This window comes from Phyllobates terribilis, unplaced genomic scaffold (genome assembly GCF_046119375.1).
Source record: "Phyllobates terribilis strain yellow unplaced genomic scaffold, ASM4611937v1 Scaffold_11__3_contigs__length_659146591, whole genome shotgun sequence".
Classification (NCBI taxonomy): Eukaryota; Metazoa; Chordata; class Amphibia; order Anura; family Dendrobatidae; genus Phyllobates; species Phyllobates terribilis.
In genome coordinates, this window is record NW_027362771.1 from 149,199,326 (window position 1) to 149,225,933 (window position 26,608).

At 42.0% G+C, this 26,608-nt stretch overlaps 1 protein-coding gene across 7 annotated transcripts in view; it reads right to left on the minus strand.

Moving 5' to 3' along the window:
- The window catches only part of EEA1 (early endosome antigen 1), a 126,761-nt gene that overhangs the window by 60,991 nt on the left and 39,162 nt on the right, over positions 1–26,608 (minus strand). For 6 of the 7 annotated variants that reach the window (XM_073651658.1, XM_073651655.1, XM_073651656.1 and 3 more), the window contains 7 exons: positions 22,318–22,445; positions 20,897–20,951; positions 15,186–15,251; positions 14,771–14,810; positions 12,732–12,845; positions 11,337–11,458; positions 3,963–4,118 (listed from right to left, as the gene is read on the minus strand). In XM_073651658.1, coding sequence (XP_073507759.1) covers positions 3,963–4,118; positions 11,337–11,458; positions 12,732–12,845; positions 14,771–14,810; positions 15,186–15,251; positions 20,897–20,951; positions 22,318–22,445 — 681 coding nt within the window. Of the gene's footprint in view, positions 1–3,962; positions 4,119–11,336; positions 11,459–12,731; positions 12,846–14,770; positions 14,811–15,185; positions 15,252–20,896; positions 20,952–22,317; positions 22,446–26,608 lie in introns of those variants that run through there. The other variant, XM_073651659.1, reaches the window with a different exon arrangement.

Below are 26,608 nucleotides of genomic sequence, written 5' to 3' on the forward strand. Positions count from 1 at the left end.
TCGCACGCGTTTATCGCGCGTTTATCACGCGTTTTCCACATGCGGAATTGCCTTGCGTTTTTTATGCATTGGACTAAGGCAATTCCGCTTGCGGAAACGCAAAATTAAATGACATGCTGCGGATTTTTGAACGCGGCATAAACGCTGCGGAAAAATCCGCAGCATGTGCATAGAAGTTGCGGAATCCCATTGGGGACCATGGGGTGCGGATATACATGCGTTTTTCAAGCGTTTACGCTGCGGAAATTCCGCAGCATATACGCTTGAAAAATGCTACGTGGGCACACAGCCTAACACCAAGCACAGCTTGAATTTACACTGCTAATGTGCTATGAGAAACAAAGTGGCAAGTGGAATACAGACAGTAGGGATATATAAGGAAGACTGGGATGAAAAGAGAAGAGGAGGGCATAGAACGGCTAAAGTGCTATACGAAACAAGGAGGCAAGTAGAAAAAAGGAGAGAAGTGGCAAACATGTAGGAGAGGACAGCGAGGGGAGGGGCGGGAGAATAAGTGCTGATATGATTTGATAAAGGAGCAGACAAGTGAAAATAACAGGGGAATCACTGAGGAGAAGCAGACCCTAAGCTTGTTGAAACAGCAGTGACAATTTAATGGAAAACTTAAAAATCCTAGGCTACATGGAAACAGTATTCAAGACTAGTGAGGCTATGTGTAGGCAGATGTGCATTTTGTAAACCAAAACATTTAAATGGTCACTGTTGTATAAAATAAACTTTTCATACATCAATAACACAAATAAAAACAAGTGAGAAAATACCCTGCAGTAAATAAATAAACAGCAATAGTGCATGAAAACAATACTTGGTGCTTAGTTAACATAATTTTGATAAAAAAAAAACTGTGAAAGCCATCCCACCGCGTCAAGGTGACCCTATTCGGGACGGTCCTAACCTCTAGTATGAAAACCTTACCATATGTCTAATGACATACAGTGGGGGAAAAAAGTATTTAGTCAGCCACCAATTGTGCAAGTTCTCCCACTTAAAAAGATGAGAGGTCTGTAATTGACATCATAGGTAGACCTCAACTATGAGAGACAAAATGAGAAAACAAATCCTGAAAATCACATCGGATTTGGAGAAAAAAATTTTTAAAAAATTTTTGGTGGAAAATAAGTATTTGGTCACCTACAAACAAGCAAGATTTCTGGCTCTCACAGACCTGTAATTTCTTCTTTAAGAGGCTCCTCTGTCCTCCACTCATTAACTGTAGTACTGGCACCTGTTTTAACTTGTTATCAGTATAAAAGACATCTGTTCGAAACCTCAAACAGTCACACTCCAAACTCCACTATTGTGAAGACCAAAGAGCTGTCGAAGGACACCAGAAACAAAATTGTACCCCTGCACCAGGCTGGGAAGACTGAATCTGCAATAGGCAAGCAGCTTGGTGTGAAGAAATCAACTGTGGGAGCAATAATTAGAAAATGGAAGACACACAAGACCACTGATAATCTCCCTTGATCTGGGGCTCCACACAAGATCTCACCCCGTGGGGTCAAAATGATCTCAAGAACGGTGAGCAAAAATCCCAGAACCACACGGGGGGACCTAGTGAATGACCTGCAGAGAGCCGAAACCACCGTTAAACAGGCTACCATCAGTAACACACTACGCCGCCAGGGACTCAGATCCTGCAGTACCAGATGGGTCTCCCTGCTTAAGCGAATACATGTCCGGGCCCATCTGAAGTTTGCTAGAGAGCATTTGGATGATCCAGAACAGTATTGGGAGAATGTCATATGGTCAGATGAAACCAAAGTAGAAATGTTTGGTAGAAACACAACTCGTCGTGTTTGGAGGAGAAAGAATGCCGAGTTGCATCCAAAGAACGCCATACCTACTGTGAAGCATGGGGGTGGCAACATCATGCTTTGGGACTGTTTCTCTGCCAAGGAACCAGGATGACTAATCCGTGTACATGAAAGAATGAATGGGGCCATATATCGTGAGATTTTGAGTGCAAACCTCCTTCCATCAGCAAAGGCATTGAAAATGAAACGTGGCTGGGTCTTTCAGCATGACAATGATCCCAAGCACCCCGCCAGGGCAACGAATGAGTGGCTTCGTAAGAAGCATTTAAAGGTCCTGGAATGGCTCCAGATCTAAACCCTATAGAAAACCTTTGGAGGGGGTTGAAAGTCTGTGTTGCCCAGCGACAGCCCCAAAACATCACTGCTCTAGAGATCTGCATGGAGGAATGAGCCAACATACCAGCAGCAGTGTGTTCCAACTTTGTGAAGCATTACAGAAAACATTTGACCTCTGGCATTGCCAACAAAGGATATATAACCAAGTATTGAGATGAACTTTTATAAGTGACCAAATACTCATTTTCCACCAAAATTTGAAAAAAATTTCTTTCCAAATCAGACAATATGATTTTTCAGGATTTGTTTTCTCATTTTGTCTCTCATAGTTGAGGTCTACCTATGATATCAATTACAGGCCTCTCATCTTTTTAAGTGGGAGAACTTGCACAATTGGTGGCTGACTAAATACTTTTTTTCCCCACTGTTTATGTGAATACGGGCCGAACAGGAAAGAGCCCCAGACTAATGGGACTCCCAACCATTGGGAGTTGTATAAATGTAATGTCCGTTTGTTTTTATCTTAGGTTTTGTCTGTTTAGTGGCCAATGTGATCATTCGCCTACATGTTGCATGCATACCAACTTATATTAGAGTTCATCTCTTTGGGTTTTAGTTTCAGGCTTTTGCACTCTGTGTAAATAAGGATGTGGCCTCCCTTTTCTTGAGCTGGACAATAGGCTTATATAGCTCCCTATTGGCTGCGTCTCAGTCCTTCTCGGCCCTTATTCATATTTACATCATTTGACTTATGGTAAGGTTTTAATGCTAGAAGTTAGGACCGTCCCGAATAGGGTCACCTTGACGTGGTGGGATAACATAATTTTGATTAAAAAACGTAAAAGTAACCCATGTTATTTTCATGCACTGTTGCTAATTTATTTACTGCAGGGTATTTGCTCACTTTGGTTTTATCTTAGGTTTTGTCTGCATTGATTTATGTTTGTAACAGTTTTTGGATGCAATGTGGTTGTCAGTACTCAGAATTCAATAATAAAGACTTATGAATTACCAACATGTAAACTCATTTATCAATGTCTGATGGTTCAAATATGCGGCAGTTATAGAATACAATATAATTGGCTTAAACCATTACCTTGAATGGGATTATCTCCATTAGCAAGCAAAGAGAGAAAATGACAAAGATGATGGATGAAAGGTGATGAACAGCAAATGAAGGCCAGCAATTGATCATTGTAGAGTAGAAAATAAATATTTGCAGTTTACAGTTTTTTCATATGGTGTACTCACATTGCGGTATTTTTTTTTTTTGGTCACAGCTCAAAATAAATAAATTAAACGGGAAAATGAACAAACGTTTGGGTGATTATCACTCTGTGACCAAGTTAAGAAAAATAAATAGTAAAAGACAATCTTTTCCATATCATCTTGGCCAGCTTTTTGATCAAATGTATCATAGAATATTAATCTTTGCTACTACTTACTTAACTGTGCAAATGTATAAGGTTCATTTTGCATTTATTGAAGCACGTTCCTGACATATGTGCACGGCCATGTTTTGAATTGTTAAAAGAAATGTATAGAATTGTTTCATGAAAGCGGATATTGCCTGGTATTAAATGTCACTCACAAACATAATGAACACAAATAACTCAAGCCTCAGAAGAGACAAGAAAATAGATGACAAATGGAGAAAAGAAAGGTAAGGAAGAACATATAATCACAATTCCCAAATGCGGCCTGATCCTAATTTTTGCAGACCAGCATTAAACGGCTTTGGCTGCAATGTAAAAAAAGAAACGAGTCTCCAATAAACTATACCCATGTAACAATGCAGATAGTATAGCTTGGCTCTAGGATGTCATTTTCCAGTACCCCCTTATTTACCTTAGAGTTAGCACTTTGCATTTGCAGTTCCTTGCACTCATCTTTCAGCTTCTCTGATTCTTTTTCACGTTCCAAAGAGGTTTTGTCCATCAGCGTCTGAACCTGGATGAGCTCTTTTTTCAAGACAGCCACATCTTCTATTCCAGGTCGTTGTAACTATGAGGCACAAAGACTATAACTAACATAAGGCTAGAAGAATTATCCAGAAAACAACGAGCAAACCATTATTCTACATAAAGAAATTAATTTCCGTTATGCAGATTTAAGCGTATTTAAGAGACATAATTAGAGAAAAATGGCTCAGGAACTTAGACACTACTTCGAGAGAAGGCTGCTCTGTATATGTGTACTTTAATCAATGAGTGTACATGCTGATCATGTCCAAGAAGAAGCTGAAATTGTGGGCGAAACAGAGTCAAGCTTTTCAATCAGCAATGCCACGTGTTGTTATTGAAGAACTTTTTTATTCACGTTTTTGTTCGCTGCTTACTTGATCCAAGTCTTCATCAAGACAAAAGGATGATAAATATCTGTAATTTTATGCATTTTTTGGTGTTATCACTTAGAAAGAACAATATCCAAAGACATTAAATGGGCGTCATTGCATGTTCTGTCCATCATAAGAGTGAAAAGGAAATCATTTGTTATATATGCAATAGCTGGACAGTTTATAAAGAAAAAAACAAACATGAAAAACATACTAGAGATCAATTCTAAAAAGTATGATACCCCATTATGGAGAGGCTACTTTTGAGTCTTAAGGTACTTTGTGGAATGTGTTGAGTGCTCGGTGATATGCTGCTGACTTAAGGGTGGGGGATATTATATTACAATACATTATATTATAGTGATATTAAAAATATCAGTTTTATTATGCGGGTCCATACAGTTTGGATGCAGTGCTTGTATGACTGAATAAATGTAATAAAAATTCTGATTTATACTGGCCAGATAGAGGCTAAAAAGTCACTATTTCTGCCTCCCTCTGGTACACTGGAGTCCATGAATACTGCAGTGGGTGAGAATGGCATTAGAACCCCTTACCGACATGACGTAATGATATGTCTTCTGTAGGCTCCTGTCTTTGATGCAGGTTCAGGAGCTGAACTCGCATCATTGTCAGTAGATGATAGCTCTGCCTGTGGCTGTTAACCTGTTAAATGCCACTGTCAATTTGTGATAGTGGAATTTACAGCATGCGGTCCAGAGGGCACGTTGTTCTATCAATCAATAGGCGCCCCCTATTGCAGACAGGCGCTTCCCGAGCTCACACAGCTCTGACCACACTCATGGGAAGCAGAATGATCTCACCCAGATGTCAGATCTATGTGAGTGCTGGGGCAAAATCACTGCACACGCTTCCCGTGCTTCTCAGCAATCTGCATCCTGCACTAGCTGTCAGGCCTGTGTGAGCGCAGGGAGTGTCTCACATACGTTGTGCACACTGTGGGTGGGGGAACTCTTTTTTATGATGTCAGGAATTGCACATGCTTGGCCAGCTGATCGGCCACTGGGAGGACGGATAAAACTCACAAAAGGAATAACGCCAGGGGGTGTATTTCAGAAGATAAAAGCTTGGTATTTTTTGAATGGAGCATGATTTTTAATAACTCTAAATTACAAAACCATTTATTTCCACGTTTTCTGCTTAGTTAAATGTATTCTTTATGATGGTAGAACCCCTTAAAATAATGAAAAAAAAACTATGCATGTATGTTTGGTATCACCATAGTTGATCTGACCTGGAGAATCATATTGCCAGGTGATTTCTGCCATATATATCGAACGCTGAAAAAACAGTGGAATTGCAATTTTTTTCCCGCAATTTTGATGCAAGTAGAAATTTTTATTTCGCTTTAAAATACATCGAAAGTACAACTAGTCGTGCCCTCATACATCTGTCGACGTAAGAATAAAAGACGAAGTTACTTACCAGTAACGGGATTTCTCAGAGCCGATGACGGCACCACGTAGAGAGGGGATCCGCCCTTCAAGGACAGAAAACCTACAGATAAAAGGGCGGTACCTCTCTCCCGCATCAGTTGTTTACAGAGTATGAGAGGACCACCAGGTTAGTAACACAAAATTTTACAATTTTAGAACTCGTCATAGACCGCACGTGGCTACAACAAGTAACTAATAAGTGTGCGCCGCACACGTGAAGGGAGGGAATGTACAGGTGCCGTCATGGGCTCTGAGAAATCCCGTTACCGGTAAGTAACGATGTCTTTCTCCTTCCCCCATGACGGCACCATGGAGAGAATTACAGAGAAGTGACTCATTGGGGGGGGGGGGGGGGACCACAGCTTCCAGACCCCTTCTCCCGAAAGTAAGGTCTGAAGAAGAGGTTAAGTCTAGCTGGTAGTGATTGAAGAAGGTAGAGAGGGAAGACCAGGTTGCCGCTCTACATATCTGCTCTATCATAGCACCGGCCTTCTCCGCCCAGGAGGCTGCCACAGCTCTTGTTGAGTGGGCCTTCAGTTTCTCCGGGGCAGCTTCCCCGCGTGAGGAGTATGATAGTGAGATGGCCTCCCTTATCCATCTGGCCAGCGTGCCCTTAGAAGCTCTCTTCCCCTTACGAGTGCCCTGAAAGCAAACAAAGAGAGAACTATCCTCCCTACACGCTTGTGTCGCCTCTAGGTATTGGATTAGGCACCTTCTGACGTCTAGTGTATGCAAGACCTTCTCTTTCGTGTTCCTAGGGTTGGGGCAGAAAGAAGGGAGGGTAATTTCCTGGGACCTGTGAAATCTTGACGACACTTTTGGCAGATAGGCGGGGTCGGTTTTCAGAGTAACCCTATCCTCCAAGATTTGTGTGAAGGGGGGGCCTGCCGATAGGGCCTGAATATCACTAACCCTACGTGTGGATGTGAGAGCTACTAAGAGCACTGTTTTGAGGGACAGAATTTTTAGGGGTGCTTCTGACAGAGGTTCAAAAGGGGCCTCCGTTAAAGCTGAAAGGACCAAGTTTAAATCCCAGGGTGTAGTATTTCGGAATGGGATGGGTCAGGATCTAGAGGATGCTTTAATGAACCTAGATACCCATCTATCCCTAGCCAGATCAAAATTGTAGAGCGCTCCCAGGGACGCAACTTGAATTTTTAAGGTACTTGTGGCCAGACCCTGCTCCAAACACTTCTGTAAGAATTCCAGGAGAGCTGACAATGGAACCTCCCCACCCAGCCTGGAACCTGAGACTGAAAAGAATTTCTTCCAGGTTTTCCCGTACAGTTTGGTGGTCACAGGTTTCCTACTTTGAAGTAGCGTGGTGATAATATTTGGGGAGAAACCTTTGTCCTTCAGAAGAGCCCTTTCAAATTCCAGGCTGTCAAGTGTAAGTTTGAAGCCCGAGGATGGAGAACTGGACCCTAAGAAAGAAGGTCCGGAAGCTCCGGAAGAACCCATGGGTCGGAGATTGATAACATCCTCTGCCACTAAAACCACGCCCTCTTTGGCCAAAAAGGGGCTATCAAGATTACCGTTGCTTTCTCTTCCCTGATTTTCCTCAGAACAGCTGGAATCAGAACGGTCGGAGGAAAAGCGTAAGCTAGAGGGTAACTCCACGGGATCATGAAGGTATCCACGGTTCCCTTTGGAGTCTAGGGAGCAAAAAGAGTGTGTTTTCTTGTTCCGATTGTTGGCGAACAGATCTATGGAGGGACGTCCCCACATTTGTACAATCTGCCGAAAAACTCACTGATTTAACTCCCATTCGCCCTGCTTTAGCTGTGTTCGACTCAAAGTCTGCGGTGCGATTTTCTATCCCTTTTATGTGTAGGGCTGACAGGGATTGTAAATTTTCCTCGGCTAAGTGAAAGATGACCTCTGTCGCCTGCATAAGGGAATGGGACCGTGTACCCCCTGGTGGTTCAGGTATGCCACTACTACTCGTTTGTCTGAAAAGACCCTTACGTGGTGTCCTTGTAGTGTGTGCATGAATTCCCGGAGTGCCCGCTCTACTGCTAGGAGCTCCTTCATGTTTGAGGATACTAGCTTTAGGAGTTCTGTCCAGACCCCCTGAGCTACAAGGTTGTTGAGGTGAGCCCCCCAGCCCCGGGACTTGCATCTGTGGTCAGGATTTGAGGTGTCGGGATTGTCCAAGGAATCCCCCGGGCTAGATTGTCTATGTTCCCCCACCACTCTAGGGAAAGTGTGGTTTCTGCAGATAGCGTTAGCTGCCGTTCTAAATGCCCTCTTAGGGATTTTTCTGCCTCTAAGACTTCCCACTGTAGGGTCCTGGTATGTATTTGAGCCCATTGGACGGCCGGGAAAAATGATGTCAGGGAGCCTAGAAGGGACATGGCTTTCCGTAGGGACATAGACGGGTGGGACTTTGCCCGTGATATCTGGCCTATCATTTTGTGAATTTTTTCTGTGGGGAGACGACACTCCTGTCTTTTTGAATCCAGCATGATGCCTAGGTATTCCGGTATCTGGCAAGGTTCTATTTTGGATTTTTCTAGATTTAAAACCCATTCTAAGCGAGTCAAAGAATCCATGACCTTTCCCAGATGGGATTTGTAGTTTAGGAAGGAGCTCCCTATTACCAAGAAGTCGTCTAGTTATGGGACGACCAGGGTGTTCTGTTCCCTTAGATGAGCCATTACCTCTGCAACAACTTTGGTGAAAACCCTTGGGGCTATGGCGATGCCGAATGGGAGGGCCGTATATTGATAGTGTTTGGCCACTCCACCCATAGGAACTGCTACTCTGAGGAACTTCCGGTAGTCTCTGTGTATCGGGACGTGATAATAAGCGTCTTTTAAATCCAGGACGGCCATGAAACAATCGGGAAACAGCATTTTTACTGATGATTTTATTGTTTCCATTTTGAAGGCTTCCACCTTCAAAAGTTTGTTCAGCTTTTCTAGATTTACAATCGTCCTGTACGTCCCATCTGTTTTTTTCCTCAGGAATAACGGAGAATAGTAGCCCTTGCCTTCCTTCCCCCCCCCCCCCGGGACCTCCTGAAGGACTGCCTTCTCTACCAGTCCCCGGATTTCCTGCTCCAAGGCCAGCTGCTCCTCATTTGAGGACCTTTCGGGGGTCACGACAAAGTTTTGCTGAGGGAATGTGAGGAACTGGAGTTTCAGGCCCGATTGTATTAGGCTCAGAATCCATGAGCTGTCAGATATTAACTCCCAGGCCGGGAGAAAGCCTGATAGCCTTCCCCCCACCCGGGGCAAATCCTCATTGGGGAAGCTTCAAGGGCAGGCCCAAATAGAAACTCGCCCTCACAGGGGATGGAGCACAATCTTGATTTAGTCTGTAGATCCCTGGGCCAAAATTTGAGCCAGAGGGCTCGTCTGGCCGCGTTAGCGAGCCCTGTCGCCCCAGCACCCAATCTGACGGAGTCCGCAGAGGCGTCAGCTAGGAAGACCGCTGCCCCTTTCAAGAATTGTGTCTCTAGATGTTTTCTGCTTCAGTTGCGTTTCAAGCTGATCCAGCCAGACCATTAATGACCTGGCCATACATGTGGCGGCTACCGCAGGTTTTAACCCCCCCCCCCCCCCAGCAGCTTCCCAAGAACCCTTTAGGAAGGTGTCTGCTTTTTTATCCATGGGGTCTTTTAATACGACCATGTCAACAAATGGAAGGGAGCATTTCTTTGAGGCTTTGGCTATGGCGACGTCCAGTTTTGGCGCTTTCTCCCAAAAGGAACATGCAGGGTCATCGAAAGGGTACTTTCGTTTAGGGGACAGGAAGCCCTTCCTCTCCGTTTTTTTCCACTCTTTCTTAATGAAAGAGAGAACATGTTCATTTTGTGGAAAAGATCTCCTCTTTTTTTGCTCTAGACCGCTGAACATTACGTCTTGGATAGATTTTTTGGGCTGGGGATCTGCTAACCCCATGGTAGATCTGACTGCCTTAATGAGGCGATTTGTTTCCTCGATAGGGAAGCAGCTCCGTCCTCCTCTATCTGTAGACGAGGAACAGGAAGATGAAGAGATGGAAGAGTCCGAATCCCTGCCATTCTCAGAACTGCTAGAACTGGACTCAGGGGATATGTTTTTAGTTTTCCTTAACCTTTTACCCCCCGAAAGGATTTAATGGTATCTTCGACCTGTGACTTAATTAGGTCTCTAAGTTCAAAGGCAAATTTCGGGGTTTCCTCGCATATAGTTTGCTCAATGCAGGAGCTGCAGAGTCTCTTATCTCAAGTAATGGGTAGGGCTTCTGTGCATAGTGCACAGGTCCTATTTTTTGTTTTCCCCGTACTCCTTCTTCCCTAATAAGAGACAAAAAGAGAGAGAGAGCGAGGGCCCCTAGTTACAAAGTGGACTTTCACGAAGATCACTTATCAACCAGACGGAAGAGCGGGTACCGGTTCAGGAGGTGGAGCCATCTTTGTAGACGGAGTCCTCCTGGAAGATGTTGAGGTGGAATATTTGCTGCGCTGCGACGATCTGCCGGAGAACCCGCTTCCACTGTTACGGCCCTGGTGCCTCGTTTCTTCCGGCTTTAAGAAGCAGCTTCTGGCGTCCTCCGCTGTCTTTTAAGGCACTGGGAGTCCCTCCCATAGTGCCTATGGTGACCCGGCGCCCCCTTCTCCCCCGCACCTGAGCAGACTGGCTACCCAGTCATGCACTGCGGCGCCGCGTCATCCGGAGGCGCCCGGCGCTCTCACGCATGCGCAGCAGACTCGGAAGTTGAAAGAACGCCGCCGGGCCGCGCTCTCACTTGCCGCAACCAGGGGGGTCCAGCACAGCACCTCGGCAGGCCCTGTCCTCTTCGTCTGGACCCCCGCACACCCTAAAGGCCCACTGACCCGAGCGGTGGCGCATCAGGGCACCACACCAGCCGAGGCAGGGAGCCCCCGCTGCCTGGATCAGACTGGCTGGGCCTGGAATCCCACGACGTCCATCTTCTGGCACCCAAAAGGTATGCCTCCTCCGGAACTGTAGGATCCCGTCAAGGACAGGAAACCAACTGATGCGGGAGAGAGGTACCGCCCTTTTATCTGTAGGTTTCCTGTCCTTGAAGGGCGGATCCCCTCTCTCCATGTTGCCATCATGGGGGAAGGAGAAAAAAGTTATGGTTCTGGGAAGGACAGGATAAAAACAAAAGCGAAAAAGTGGGAAATCACCATGTTGAGAAGGTATTAAATATTAAAAACACATCCTAGCAAATATGTCCTAATTATGCTAATGTTGGAGCAGCTACATTCAGAAATCAAAAAACTACAAAGTACAGCTAGATGGGGAAGGCGACAAATTGATATATATTTAGGCCTATGAAGCCAATTGACTGTGATACAAATATTTTGCTCCATATCACATGGTCATAATTAATCATTAATTAATCATTACAAGATTCAATTAGCTGCAATTTTAATATAAGGATTTCATGAAATATGACCATAACGGCATTTACCAGCTCAGTCTTCAGATCTTCTATTACACGTGACCTTATCTGTATTTCCTGGTTTAAACTTTTCACTGTCTCCTCGGCTGCAGCAAGGTGACCTTTTTCTTCATCACGTGACGCCTTTAACTCTGTATTAAAACATTAAAACATATAAAGCAAAAACAGGAATTTACCCATTAGTAGCATTAACCCCTTAAGAACATATGACATACATATATGTCATTTGTCGTGTTCCTGCCTTTGATGTGGCCTCGCACACGGAGCCTGCATCTTTCCCTGCAGATGATGGCTCTGCCCACGGCTGTTGACCTGTTAAATGCTGCTGTCAATCTCTGGCAGAGGCATTTAACACACACTGGCAGTGGGCTCGTCATTCCACGTGCCCATCGGCGCGCCCGTAACGTGATCGCAGGGCGTCGATGTGTTGTCATGACAGCTGGGTGTCTGCTGATGACCCTTGTGGCTGTCATTACGATCCTCCTGTGAAAGCCAGCCTTTAGCTGGCGTTCATAGAGACCTTGATTTTAGCTATACATAGCAGTGATGATGCACTGACTGCTATGCACAGCACAAGCGATCAGCCGGGGACTATTAAATACAGTAAAATAAAAAATAAAGTTTTAAAACATATGAAAAAAAAAAAAAAAACACAAAAGTTCAGATCACACCCCTTTTGCCTCATTAAAAGTAAAACAATTAAAAAAAATAAAAAAAAATGGTATCAGTAAAAATGTCAACTCAGGGTACAAATAATAAGCCCTCACCCAGCCCCAGATCATGAAAAATGAAAATGGTACGGGTCTTGGAAAATGGCGCAATTTTTTTTTTTTAAATAAAAAAAAAAAAAAACTATACGTGTGATAACTGCGTACTCGTACTGATGTAGTGAATCATATTGCTAGGTCAGCTTTATTATATAGTGAACATGGTAAATAATAAAACAAAAAAAAAAACAATTGTGGAATTGCACTTTTTTGGCAATTTCAACGCCCTTGGAATTTTTTACCCGTTTTCTAGTAAACTATGTGGTAGAATGAATTGCGTTAATAAAAAGTACAGCTTGTCCCGCAAAACAACAAGCCCTCATACGGCTATGTGGACGGAAAAATAAAAAAGTTATGGCTCTTGGAAGAAGGGAAGGAAAAAATGAAAACTTAGAAAAAGGGAGAAGGGGTTAAAACCTATATCGAAAAGAGGTAATTTAAGCCTTATAGCACATCTCAAGTGCTGTCAAAAATGAGGAGTATATATTCTGGCTATAACTTGGCATCTACCATGCTAAAATGTAAAACTCTTGGGATGGGAGTAGTTTGATGGTCTGAAGTAGTAGCTTGCAATCCAAATATAAATTCAATAAGATGATAAACCTTGCCATCCGTTATATACACACACAACACTTACCAACCAATTCTGTGGCCAGCTGTGCTGCTTTCTGCTCAAACAAGTCCTTCATTTGCTTCATATTAAAGATCTCAGTCCTGGCTTCCTCCAGCTGCTGCTCCAGGGTCTGGAGTTCTGTAAGGCATATACCTTTTGGTTATTTTTATATTCAGATGAAATCTGTCACTTACTTTTCTGTTATAACCCATAAAGTCATATTATGTAATGTACTCTAATTATAACAACTAAAAAAACCTTCCAAAGTGAGAAATTAATAGTTTGTCAGCTCTAGGAAACCTATTTTTTTTTATCACAAGGCTTCCTACCATTGGGGCCACAATTGGCCAGCTTTAATCAGTGGTGGAAAACTGGCAGCTCAATTTCTTTGTAGCATCATCACAGGGAAATTGACACCATTATACAGTGTCATTTAAATCAACAATTGTCCTAGGGAATGGGACACACACTTTATAGTTGTCCTCTAGGGATCCAGAACACAAGACCTGCTCTATTAATTCCTCAAATATTTGAAAGAGGTTCCTAAACCAGACAACGTGAGCTATGTGTTTTATTTTACACAGTTTATCTTATAAAATACTGATACATCACTAAGATATGACAATTTGATGATGGTGAAGTACCAACCTACAAGCCGTATATGTGCAGCACTGTTTCCCTTTCTAAGCTTTCCCTACACTTTGGGCAGATGATACTATACCCAATAATATACCAGTATTAGTATTATGGCTTAGTCATTAGTCAGAATATTAGCAGCATATTGCTTTTAAGTGACTTTTTGAAGGCGGATTGTTGGGCTTGTAGAAGTTTTATTGTCTGATGATAGTATAAATTCTAACACACGGTGATTTAAAATCTAAGTCTTTATTTGAAATCCATTAAAAATAAAGGTACAAAAGCATTTGATGCATTTCTCTTGACGGATAGACTCGAAACGAGTCAGAAAACGCTTTTGTACCTTCTTGATTTTTAATTGATTTGTAATAGAAACTACTGAGTTTTAAATCACTATGTGCTGGACTTAAAAAAAAAAAAAAAAAAAAAAAAAAAAAAAAAGTCACTCCGCTTCAATAATTGTTTGATGACCCCAATGGTCCCAATTTTTATATAACAAATATAGAGTGGACATCAGCTTTAAAAAGCATGGGAGAATTGTCATTTGGGTGGCAACCAGATAGCTTTTTCCTTCCTGGCTCAGTTCTACTGAGAAATCTCTCTCTATACATGAATAAAACAAAATGGCCAATCTAGCAGTTGGTTGGGACTTTGGAGGACCTCCGGGAAGGTACCTAGATGACCGGTCTCCTGGTTCCAGGCTTCTTTTCAAACTATATAAATGATGCAACACTTCGGAGTAAAAAATAGATGCCGGCAATAAGGAGTTCGTCCCCGTTTCATGCTGCTGGTCGTTCGGGCAATATGAACCATCTGACAGGTTCCTTTTAGGGTTATTCAGACGTCAGTTTTTCTCACACGAGTGCTATACATGTTTTTCATGATACCTATGATAGTCTAAGGGGTAGCTCACAAGTCTGCTTTTAACCTTGGACCGAGTGGTCCCTACAAAAGCATGTTGACTTGACTGATATTGATCCGAGTGTTGGATCAAACTCACAAATGCAAGTCTATGGGGCTGTGAAAAAAAATTGGACAAAACACAGATGCCATCCCTATGCGGTCCGTTCTTTCACAGACGGATAGGAGAAGATTGAGAAACATCCATTAGTTTGTTTTTTTTTATCTGACAAAAACGGAGGAAACTCTGTCCAAACTCTGATGACATTTGGACCATTTTTTGCGCGACAGAAAAATCACTTACTAGCCCTTAGGCTCAAATAGTACTGTCCAGACTGGATATAGTTGTATCCACTAATCAGATACGAGCAGGACTAGCTAGGTACCAGTGTATTATCGCAAATGTTCTCATTCATTTACAGCAAACTGTACTCACGCATGGGTATTCTGCACAAAACATGGGCATTCTAACAATGCCCACAAATTAAGGAGGAGCATCTGCCAAACTCTGGGAATATGATAGTCACCTGTAGATGATACTGTGGTCACTCCATCAGGTAATGAGTTCTGAAGAAAAAAAAAAAATAAAAAAAAGAGGAGAAAATAAGTTACAACATTGAGGAAAAGCTTTACTGAAAAGAGTTTGGGATGCCGTATAAAGAGAGGTGCAATGAAATCTGCAGATATAACACAAGAGTGACAAACAATGGTGAAGCTATGAATGTACATATCAGCATAAGTGGCAATGTGGACACCCTACTGGAAAGGTTACATTCACTAACACCATTTTTATATGTGAACGTGTGTGTACTGTTAGTAAAGTAGAATAAATTAGATTTAGCAAAGCAAAATGCAGCTGTAACTTTCTAAACCTCTGTAACATAATGTTGCAATTTGTTATAAAATGACGTGATCCCACATCAAAAATCTTAAAGGAATTACTTGCTTCAGTTGCTCTTGAACATTTTCCAACTCCTTCTTCAGTTCTTCTGCATACCATTTCTCTTCCTAAATCACAAAAAGGCAAAATATAGAAAAAGAATATTCATATTCTACAGGGTGAATGTAAAGTCTTTATATAGGAAACAGTGGGCCTCAGAGATTCCTGGGTATGTCTACTGTGGTCCCATGGATTGTACTTGAGGGAATAAAAATGGTGAAGGTGTAAAAGAAATTATATGAAACAAGAATCACCTAAAAATAATTTTCCACATATACTTCTATGCGTAACACAGATGTTTTAAAGAAATTAGACTTTGATGATCATTTCTCAATGGAACATCTTCTTACTGATGATTTTATACACAACGGTGTTCAAGACGGCAGCGTTCAAGAACAAGTTCGGTTGTGTAAATAACATTATGTCACCCTCAAAAATTTGTGTTTTATTAGCCACTTTTGCTTTTTTGTTAATTAAAAATAAAATACTAAGTCTGGCCCACGGAAGCCTCAGTGCTGGCACGGCCGGGAATTTACAGGTGAGTAATGCTTAGATTTTTATATTTTATAGCATTTCCTGATTAGCAGTTATATACATATATAAACCCTCCTCAATAACGAAATTACAATACCAAGAAGGAAAAGTTGTGGCATTATGGAAATCACAGAATGGATAGATAATTATAATGATATGCAAACGATGAAAACCAATCTTCAGAACATCCCAATTCATTCAGGATCCAGTATGAGCACTGTGCAAAGAAATACATGCATTTACACCTCGGCATGCTATCAGTTAGATCATTAATGGTTATCTGAGGAATGTTCTGCCTCCTTGAATAAACTTAGGCACACAAATAATGTTGATCCACTGCTGGCAGCTCCTTTTGGAATTGCTGACCAATGACGTCTCAGATGGGAGACAAGTCTGGAGATGCTGCAGCTTATGGTAGCACATTAGGCCACACGGGCTTCTCACAGTAGCACAACCAACATGTGGGCTAGTGTTGTTGTGTTGAAAAAAGGGACACTCTGAAGAAATGGCCATACCACTGGTTGCATGATTGATTCTTTCTGCATTCCATGTGAAATTTGACATCATACACTGAGCGTAGGACATCAAACAGTGTCTACACAAACCATCAGAAAATGTTAGCATAACACTGAGCTACGAGGCAGACGTCCAACCAGGGCTGTGGAGTCGGAGTCGTTGCTCATTTTGGTCGAGTCGGAGTCGGTATAAAATGGACCGACTCCGACTCCTAAAATATTTTTAGTTTCTGGGGAATATTTTTTCATAGGAATTTGGGAAAGTTATGAAATGTCCTATAAATGGCTGTTCTATTCCTGATCTAAGGCTACATTCACACACAGCGTTTTTGCTGCGTTTTTTGAGGATACGTTTTGCAGCTGCAAAAGCAGATCAGCTTTTTAAAAAACCACATCACCTGAAAGGTTTTTGAGCTCATAGATAATGTTTTCAATAGCAAAAGCAGATTAGAAAAACGCCGAACAAACTGACATGCTCATTTTTTGTGAGGATCCGTTTTTGAGCCCAAAAAAGGATCCTCACAAAACGATGTGTCTGAATGTCATATCTTGAAACCCATTGACTTTGCTGGGATGCCCCGGGACACTGCATTTTACTGCAAAAAACGGATCCGCAAAAACGCTGTGTGTGAATCATGGCCGTAGCCAGCGAGGGGGCAGGGGCACGCACCTATCAAAACTCACTTGTATGCTGCAGTGCTCCCGTCCTGCACTGGCTCAAGACTGCAGGGGGCAATCTCCCCTCCTCTGTCCTGTCTTCTGCCGTCTTCACCAGAGAGAAGAGGGGGAGGGGTGCCTGCCCCGCACAGGATCCGATTCCTGGGCCCCGAGCTGGAGAAAGTGAAAGTAGTACTGCTCATCTCTGTCACAGGGAGGTAACTAATGCTAATATTGTAGGTCATTATTATGTGCTCTCTCTACAATGTGTGTGAACTATATGTGCAATGTACTATTTGCTGTCTGTAGCTGTCATCTGTCTATCACACTCTATCCCTCCATCTATCCCTCTATCAATCCATCCCTCTATCTATCCATTCATCTATCCCTCCAGCTATCCATCATTATATTCTATCTAAATATCTTGATTATTGTATCATAAAAATGATTAAATATCTGATGTTCACATTGTACAACAATACATTTTTCACTTAAATATAAGCAATATATGTGGGAGTCGGAGTCGCTGTAAGGGAAATTGAGGAGTCAGAGTCGCAGGTTTGGCTTACCGATTCCACAGCCCTGCGTCCAACTACATGTTTTCTACTGACCTCAAAGACTATCATGGTGCAAAGCAAGCCAGCAATCAAAGCTGGAATGAAGATCTATTCTCTTTAGCGATGAGTCCTGCTTTCGTTCTGTAGACAATGACACTCCGAGATTGGCATGGAAACCATGTGGGCAATGTCATGAAGAGGCCTTTACGACATCTGGAATGTCATTTATCGGCAATTGCAAAGGGAGCAGCAAGCAGCAGATCTTGATTTGCATGTGCATTGAGTGTAGCAGAACATTCCCCAGACAACCATTAATATCATCGATAGCATGCGTGTAAATGTATTTAATTATCTATCGATACTGTGAATTCCATGATTCCAAAACTTTAATTTCTTGGTATTTAAATTTCAAAATTGAGGCGTAAAAGCAGTAGAGTAGCATCTAGTATATTCAATATCAAGTGACCATGTTCATTTTCCGCCTTCTTACAACATCCAGCAATGACGACCTCCAAATCCCTTGCATAGACATATCTAAAATACACTGCTCAAAAAAATAAAGGGAACACTCAAATAACACATCCTAGATCTGAATGAATGAAATATTCTCATTGAATACTTTGTTCTGTACAAAGTTGAATGTGCTGACAACAAAATCACACAAAAATCATCAATGGAAATCAAATTTATTAACCAATAGAGGCCTGGATTTGGAGTCACCCCCAAAATTAAAGTGGAAAAAGACACTACAGGCTGATCCAACTCTGATGTAATGTCCTTTAAACAAGTCAAAATGAGGCTCAGTAATGTGTGTGGCCTTCACGTGCCTGTATGACCTCCATACAATGCTTGGCATGCTCCTGATGAGGTTGCGGATGGTCTCCTGTGGGATCTCCTCCTAGACCTGGACTAAAGCATCCGCAAACTCCTGGACAGTCTGTGGTGCAACGCGACGTTGGTGGATGGAGCGAGACATGATGTCCCAGATGTGCTCAATCAGATTCAGGTCTGGGGAACGGGCAGGCCAGTCCATAGCTTCAATGCCTTCATCTTGCAGGAACTGCTGACACACTCCAGCCACATGAAGTCTGGCATTGTCCTGTATTAGGGGGAACCCAGGGCCAACCGCACCAGCATATGGGCTCACAATGGGTCTGAGATCTCATCTCGGTACCTAATGGCAGTCAGGCTACCTCTGGCGAGCACATGGAGGGCTGTGTGGCCCTCCAAAGAAATGCCACCCCACTCCATTACGGACTCACTGCCAAACGGTCATGCTGATGGATGTTACAGGCAGCAGATCGCTCTCCACGGCGTCTCCAGACTCTGTCACGTCTGTCACATGTGCTTAGTGTGAACCTGCTTTCATATGTGAAGAGCACAGGGCGACAGTGGCGACTTTGCCAATCCTGGTGTTCTGTGGCAAATGCCAAGCGTCCTGCACGGTGTTGGACTGTGAGCACAACCCCCATCTCTGGACGTCGGGCCCTCATACCACCCTCATGGAGTCGGTTTCTAACAGTTTGTACAGACACTGGCACATTTGTGGCCTGCTGGAGGTCATTTTGCAGGGCTCTGGCAGTGCTCCTCCTGTTCCTCCTTGCACAAAGGTGGAGGTAGCGGTCCTGCTGCTGGGTTGTTGCCCTTCTATGGCCCCCTCCACATCTCCTGGTGTACTGGCCTGTCTCCTGGTAGCGCCTCCAGCCTCTGGACACTACGCTGACAGACATAGCAAACCTTCTTGCCATAGCTCGCATTGATGTGTCATACTGGATGAGCTGCAATACCTGAGCAACTTCTGTGGGTTGTAGAGTCCGTCTCATGCTACCACAAGTGTGAAAGCACAACCAACATTCAAAAGTGACCAAAACATCAGCCAGAAAGCATTGGTACTGAGATGTGGTCTTTGGTCCCCACCTGCAGAACCACTCCTTTATTGAAGGTGTCTTGATAATTGCCAAAAATTTCAATCTATTCCATTTGCACAACAGCATGTGAAATTGATTGTCAATCAGTGTTGCTTCCTAAGTGGACAGTTTGATTTCAAAGAAGTTTGATTTACTTGGAGTTATATTCTGTTGTTTAAGTGTTCCCTTTGTTAGTAACCATTTGAGGGAGCTTAATAACGTTTGTTTATATACTAAACCCGATAACAACATTGTATGTAGTAAGCTGCCCCCAATGGTGACTGCAGTCGACCAGAGTGGTGTCATATAATCTGTATCAGGAGCAGAGGATTTGGAGTTCTGTATCTGAAAATTGGAGCAGTCAACAAAATAAGAACATATTAACACATTTACAGCACATCATTTTTAAATCGATTCAGAAAAAAAATTAGCAGCTATTCTAAAAATGGAGAACTATTAAAGAAGCACCCCAGGTTTTGTTTTTCCATTTCCTATGCCCCCATCTGTTCGTCTATTACACTCGGCAATTCTCTTATACATGGTGTAGTTACGTCCATGACGCCTTCTACTTCCCTTCAGACTACATCTTAGTTCCCACATTTAACCAGGCATTTCATTACTCTATGCTTTGTTATCAATCCCATGATGCATCAGTACAGCAGTACATGTGCAGCTGAAGTAAGCACCATCTTTGTATGCAATGGTAACACTATAACTTCCCTCTATTTTTGAATGAGCTAATATAATATAAGCATAGTCAGAGGGGCTGAACAGTCATCTACTACATTCTATCTGTGTGAGAGGTGCTGTTTAGTCTTCATTAGGAACTACGATAGGAGTTTCTGTCCAATCATATGGAGAACTTCAGTGGTAATTTCATCCCACAGAAACCCCTCGAGCCACCCTTAAGAGAACATAAAGACATTTTATTTCCAGGTCCCGGTGACCCAACTAAAGAAAAAATCTCCATGAATTTTCAGATAAAAAGCAGCAACTGAATAAGGTTATAAAAGCCGATTTCTACTTCTGGAGGACTAATGATAGAATGAATTAATTTTTTTAATTATTTTTATTCCTTCTGTTACTTTATTACCCATGGGATCTTCGCACACATTTATAATGGTATTCCTTTTAAGGGCATGTGCACACTTTTGGTATTTGCTGCAGATAAATTTCGGCAACAAAAACGCTGCATAAAAAAACCTGCCTTTTTTATGCCATTTAATGCGTTTTTTCCCAGTCATTAGAATGCTTGAAAAACACTGCAAAAACACAGAATTAATTGATGTGATGCAGATTGGAAACTTATTCAAATCTGCTAAGAAAACATAAGCAACATCCTAGGAAATGCTTCAGCTTTTGAGACAAAACTACAATTAAAAAACTTAACAAAAAACGCAAATACTTAACATGTGGACAAAATGTACTGAGTGCGCAACAATACAAGGTCTTATCGATGTATTAGGAAAATGTACGGCATTGTGCACAATCTCACATTTTGTCTAATAAGTAACTTATAGCAGACATAAAAAACTGTATTGACCTTAAGTGATGCTTGTAAGTCTTGAACTTCCTGTCGAAGTAGCAATAACTCCTCCCTTAAAAAAGAAGGAAATAAGCATGTTAGAGATTTTATACTGTATATGGTTCCGGAGAGGTATTACACAAGGCAGGCCAATCATGCTATGATAAAGAAGTTGTTCACTACTTGGACAACTCCTTGTCATCCCCCATGCTTTTCCCCGATAAAATAAAAAAACTTATACTCGCCTTCCGTGCCGGCTCTGCTCGGTATTGGCATTCGCGGTCTCGGGGTTTCCGTGCTGTTGTTGTGACACGTGACGCCGGCGCCCAATCAGCGCTGGCGTCACTGTCCCCGCCTCCTGTCGAATTGAACATGAAAAGGAAGTCAGAGAGCAGCCGTAGCCCGGATTTTCTCTTCATGTTAGATTTTTCCGAAGGCGAGGACAGTGACGCCAGAGCTGATTGGGCACCGTCGTTACGTATCATAACAGCAGCACATGAGCCCCGGGGACAGCGAGTGATGGCACCGAGGGAACGACGTCAGCACGGGAGGTGAATATAGGCTTTTTTATTTTATAGGGGCCAAACATTTAGATCAAGAAGGGGTTGTCCAAGCAGTGGCCAACCCCTTTAATATAAGGGGTTGTCCAGGCTACTTATACTGATGACCTATCTTTCAAATATGTTCTCAATGTCTGTTCAATGAGGGTCCGACACCTCCACCGATCAGCTGTTTTCAGATTCAGAAGCTGGATGCCAATACCTCTCTGGGCACCTTTAATTAAGCTCAATAATAAAGCTTTGTTTATATAACTATTGTAAACTAGCCTTAGGGTGTGTACACCATCAAAGGATCCCAGCATACCTGGCATATATGCCTACGGACTTCATTCATCTGATGTCCTTTTGGCCTCCCTCGGGCTGCTGTAAGCTTGTATACCCCAAAGTAGTAAAAAACTAGGGCCATTCCAAAAAAAAAAACTGTGCACAATAAATACCTACATTCAACACACATTTTTACAAGGGGACTCTCTGGGCAACGTATCCCACCATATGTCCATAGTGGGACACACTAAAGGCCACTGGAAAAAGGTATAGGTCATGAGGTCATGGTCTTTTACCGTTGTTAATGGAGAGCGATAGCTTGAAGTAAACAGTTCCATGTTCAAAAAACTTTGTAACTTCCTATATTGGTATCCTAACTCAGCCAAATCTCAAATTCAACATTACTCTGAATGAAACTACATGGCTATGTGAAGAAACGAATGAGCTTTTGTGCTTTGCATCAGAAAAAAGCAGACCCATAAATTCTAATGATGTAAAATGAAATTATGAAATCAATGCACATATAATTTTGAAACTATCGGATAACAAAAATGACATGAAAGCTGGATATGAATTAAAAAAAAATAAGAAAACAAAACTGAACAATTAAAATACCTTTCTGTAGAAGAATTGACCTCTCCTCCATGACCAGCGTCACTACATGGCTCGTGAGAAGCTTCATAATGCTTAAAAAGTTCTTCAGCTGTTCCATGCGATTTCATACAGAGAGGACAAATGAAGCCCTAGAAAAAAAAAGCTTTCCCATTAAATAACATTATTAATTTAAATTTATATAAAGCACAAGAGAAAAATAAAAGTAAATTACCTCCACCTTTATGAAAAAAAAAACTAAAATATTTTAGTTACATTGGTTTCAATCCTGAGTGCATGCACTTTACCATGTTACTAGATCACAAGAGTCAAGCTACTTTAAATGAAGCTTTTTATTTACTAACAGAGTAGGGAATTTATCAATGTAATTAAAACAGTTTCGGCAAAATGCTCTATGCCCGTATTTATGAAGCCTCTGTGCCACTTTCCAGCTAAATGCCCTATGCCTGTATTGATGAAGCCTCTGTGCCACTATCCAGCTAAATGCCCTATGCCTGTATTGATGAAGCCTCTGTGTCACTTTCCAGCTAAATGCCCTATGCCTGTATTGATGAAGCCTCTGTGCCACTTTTTCAACATATACAAATGGCGCAAAAAACAACACCAGTTTCAGCATAGCATTGTTTTAATTTACACTAGATTTATTACCAAAAACAAAATGGTGCACAATACACAAAGGAAAAAACACAAGTGTAATATTCACACAATGCACCCCTACTAAAGAGGACCTTTCACATGTTTGAGTTTGAACATGATACAGTGGGGGAAATAAGTATTTGATCCCTTGCTGTTTTTGTAAGTTTGCCCACTGACAAAGACATGAACAGTCTATAATTTTGAGGGTAGGTTAATTTTAACATTGAGAGATAGAATATCCCCCCCCCCCCAAAAAAAATCAAGAAAATCACATTGTATAAATTAGATACATTTTTTTGCAGTGAGAAATAAGTATTTGATCCCCTACAAACCATTATGAGTTCTGACTCCTACAGATCAGTTAGACGCTCCTAATCAACTCGTTGCCTGCATTAAAGACAATTGTCTTACATAGTCACCTGTATAAAAGACTCCTGTCCACAGACTCAATTAATCAGTCGGACTCTAACCTCTACAATATGGGCAAGACCAAAGAGCTTTCTAAGGATGTCAGGGACAGGATCATAGACCTGCACAAAGCTGGGATGGGCTACAAAACCATAAGTAAGATGCTGGGTCAATCAAAATCGATCTGGGGCACCATGCAAAATCTCACCTCGCGGGTTATCCTTGATCTTGAGGAAGGTGAGAGATCAGCCTAAAACTACATGGGGGGAACTGGTTAATGATCTCAAGGCAGCTGGGACCACAGTCACCAAGAAAACCGTTGGTAACACATTACGCCTTAAATGTTTAAAATCCTGCAGTGCCGGCAAGGTCCCCCTGCTCAAGAAGGCACACGTGCAGGCCCGTCTGAAGTTTGTCAATGAACACCTGGATGATTCTGTGAGTTATTGGGAGACGGTGCTATGGTCAGATGAGACAAAAATTTAGCTCTTTGGAGGAAGAAGGATGAGTACAACCCTAAGAACATGGTCCCAACCGTGAAGCATGGTTGGGGAAACATTATACTTTGGGGGTGCTTTTCTGCAAAGGGAACATGACGACTGCACCGTACTGAAGGGAAGATGGATGGGGTCAAGTATCGCTAGATTTTGGCCAACAACCTCCTTCCCTCAGTAAGAGCTTTGAAGATGGGTCGTGGCTGGGTCTTCCAGCAAGACAATGACCCAAAACATACAGCCAAGGCAACAAAGGAGTGGCCCAAAAGGAAGCACAGTAAGGTCATGGAGTGGCCTAGCCAGTCTCCAGACCTTAATCCCATAGAAAACTTATTGAGGGAGTTGAAGCTCTGAGTTGCCAAGCTCAGCCTCAAAATCTGAATGATTTAGAGATGATCTGCAAAGAGGAGTGGACCAAAATTCCTCCTGACATGTGCGCAACCCTCATCATCAACTACAAAAAACGTCTGACTGCTGTGCTTGCCAACAAGGGTTTTGCCACCAAGTATTGGGTGTTTGCCAGAGGGACCAAATACTTATTTCTCACTGTGAAATGCAAAAAAAATTATCTAATTCATACAATGTGATTTTCTTAATTTTTTTTGGATATTCTATATCTCAATGTTAAAATTACCCTACCCTTAAAATTATAGACTGTTCACGTCTTTGTCAGTGGGCAAACTTACAAAAACAGCAAGGGATCAAATAATTATTTCCCCCACTGTATACTGGCCATATTGTGGAGTAAAATAGTGTTTTTTTTTTTATTTGTCATCTCTGTTGAGTAGATATTAGCTTGTATAGTTTACATGCCAATTTCTCTTTCAGCCAAGGGGGCGCTAGCAGAGATTCATCTCTTGGGGCGAGTAATTTTTCCACTGCATGATGTTGACTAATTATAAGAAGGAGATATCATGAAGGGTATAAAAAAAAAAACACACGGCCCCCAGAGAATGTCAGACCTGGCTTTTTCAATGTGAGACATTTAGTGAAACACAGCCCTAATCTCCTCACTGATGTTACTACAGGCATCTACTGTGATTACAAGAGTGGGAGAGAAGTAGAGCAGAGATGTGTGTCATTTCAATACACCTCTCCATTTGCAGCTCTCATCCCATGGCACAGTCATTTATGTTCTACTCCCCATTCACCCCACACTTTCAGTTTCATGGGATGAGAGATCCAGATGCAAAGATGTTTGCAATAACACACAACTCTGCTTCAGCTCCATGCCTCCACTTATGACAGTAAATCCAGGCAGTAAGAACAGTGAGGAGAGCATGGCTGTGTGTCGTTAGCTGTGTCGCACAGAAAAAGCCAGCATGAGAGATCCAAGTGCCATGGGATGAGAGATCCAGATGTAGAGGTGTTTGTAATAACACACAACTCTGCTCTGCTCCCTGCTATGGCCATATTCTTTATTTTCCTCTGCTTGATGCCTCCTGCTGATGATTGGTCAACATCATGAAGTGGAAAAAATAAACACCCCCATAGATGAATACCTGAAAATTCTCCCCTGGTTGAAAGGGAAATTAGAATCTAAAAGTTTACAAGCTAATATATCTGCAACAGAGATGAGAAATGAAAAAATAAAAACTATTTTTTTTTCAGCTCTGCAACAATTATTCCATGATGTTTGCGGTTTGACAGGTTTAAACTGATAAAAGGTCCTTTTTAATAAATCTATCTTTTTATTTCACACATTTCAAAATCAGAAAAAAAATGAAATGTTGCTCGCAACCAGCGTGTTTGACCTTCAATAACGAGACATTTGGTCAGAACGGACCCTAACAATAAGCAGATTGTCCCACTGCTGGTAGCAATAGAAATGGCTGATCTTTGGGAGAACCAGGTAGAAGAGTTAAATTCACTAACACCACTTCTCTCTTCTCTACACACAGTGCGATATTGGAATGGTGGTCTCATTAGATTCAGCACTGTCCTTACAGTGACAATTTTAAATGGAACTGGGCAGATATCCCCTGTAAGGGTGGCCGCTGTTCGGCCCGATTTACAACAGAAAAGTAGCCAAGTCAAATTTATCCTAAATTAGGCATGTAAACCTTAGACAATATGTAGACCATTAAAACGCAAATAAAAAGTCGATTTTATGGTGTCACTACATTAATATGATAAAAAATAACCCAAAAAATTAAATAGCACCTTTTTTCATTTTTTTTTTTTTTTTGCAAAAGGAGTTTAAAAATTAAAAAACTAAAAACTTATGTGTATAATGATCACAAAATAAACCTGCACCATTTAAAAAAAAATCAAGTCACTAGCCGAGCTATAACTGTTGGCTAAAAACTACTAAATTGTGTCTCGTCCTGATGTCCCAAAATCCCTGGACTTGAAATATTTAGGCCAACATAAATGGAGAAATCCGTATGTACGAACAGCTAAAAGACCAGAAGCAGATGGAAAAATACAGGAACCAAAGCTCATGACTAAAAGAATAACTCAACCCTTGATGCAATATTTTTTACATATTTATCCATCTTCTTAGTTGCAAGCATATCAGTGGTAGTCCTGGTCCTGCGACCCCCAGCAATCACTCAAAACAACTCTTTGAAGAGGGCAGTATGAGAGACAGGAGCGCGCACAGGGTGGAGTACGGATACATGGAACGCGTAGGCTACTCCTGTCTTCAAAGCTGCACTCTTTTTTTGAGAAATCAGTGGGGATCTCAAGATCAGGACTCCCATCAATCAGCTTGCAGAGAATGAATAAAATGGTCAAAGGTTTAATTACTTTTA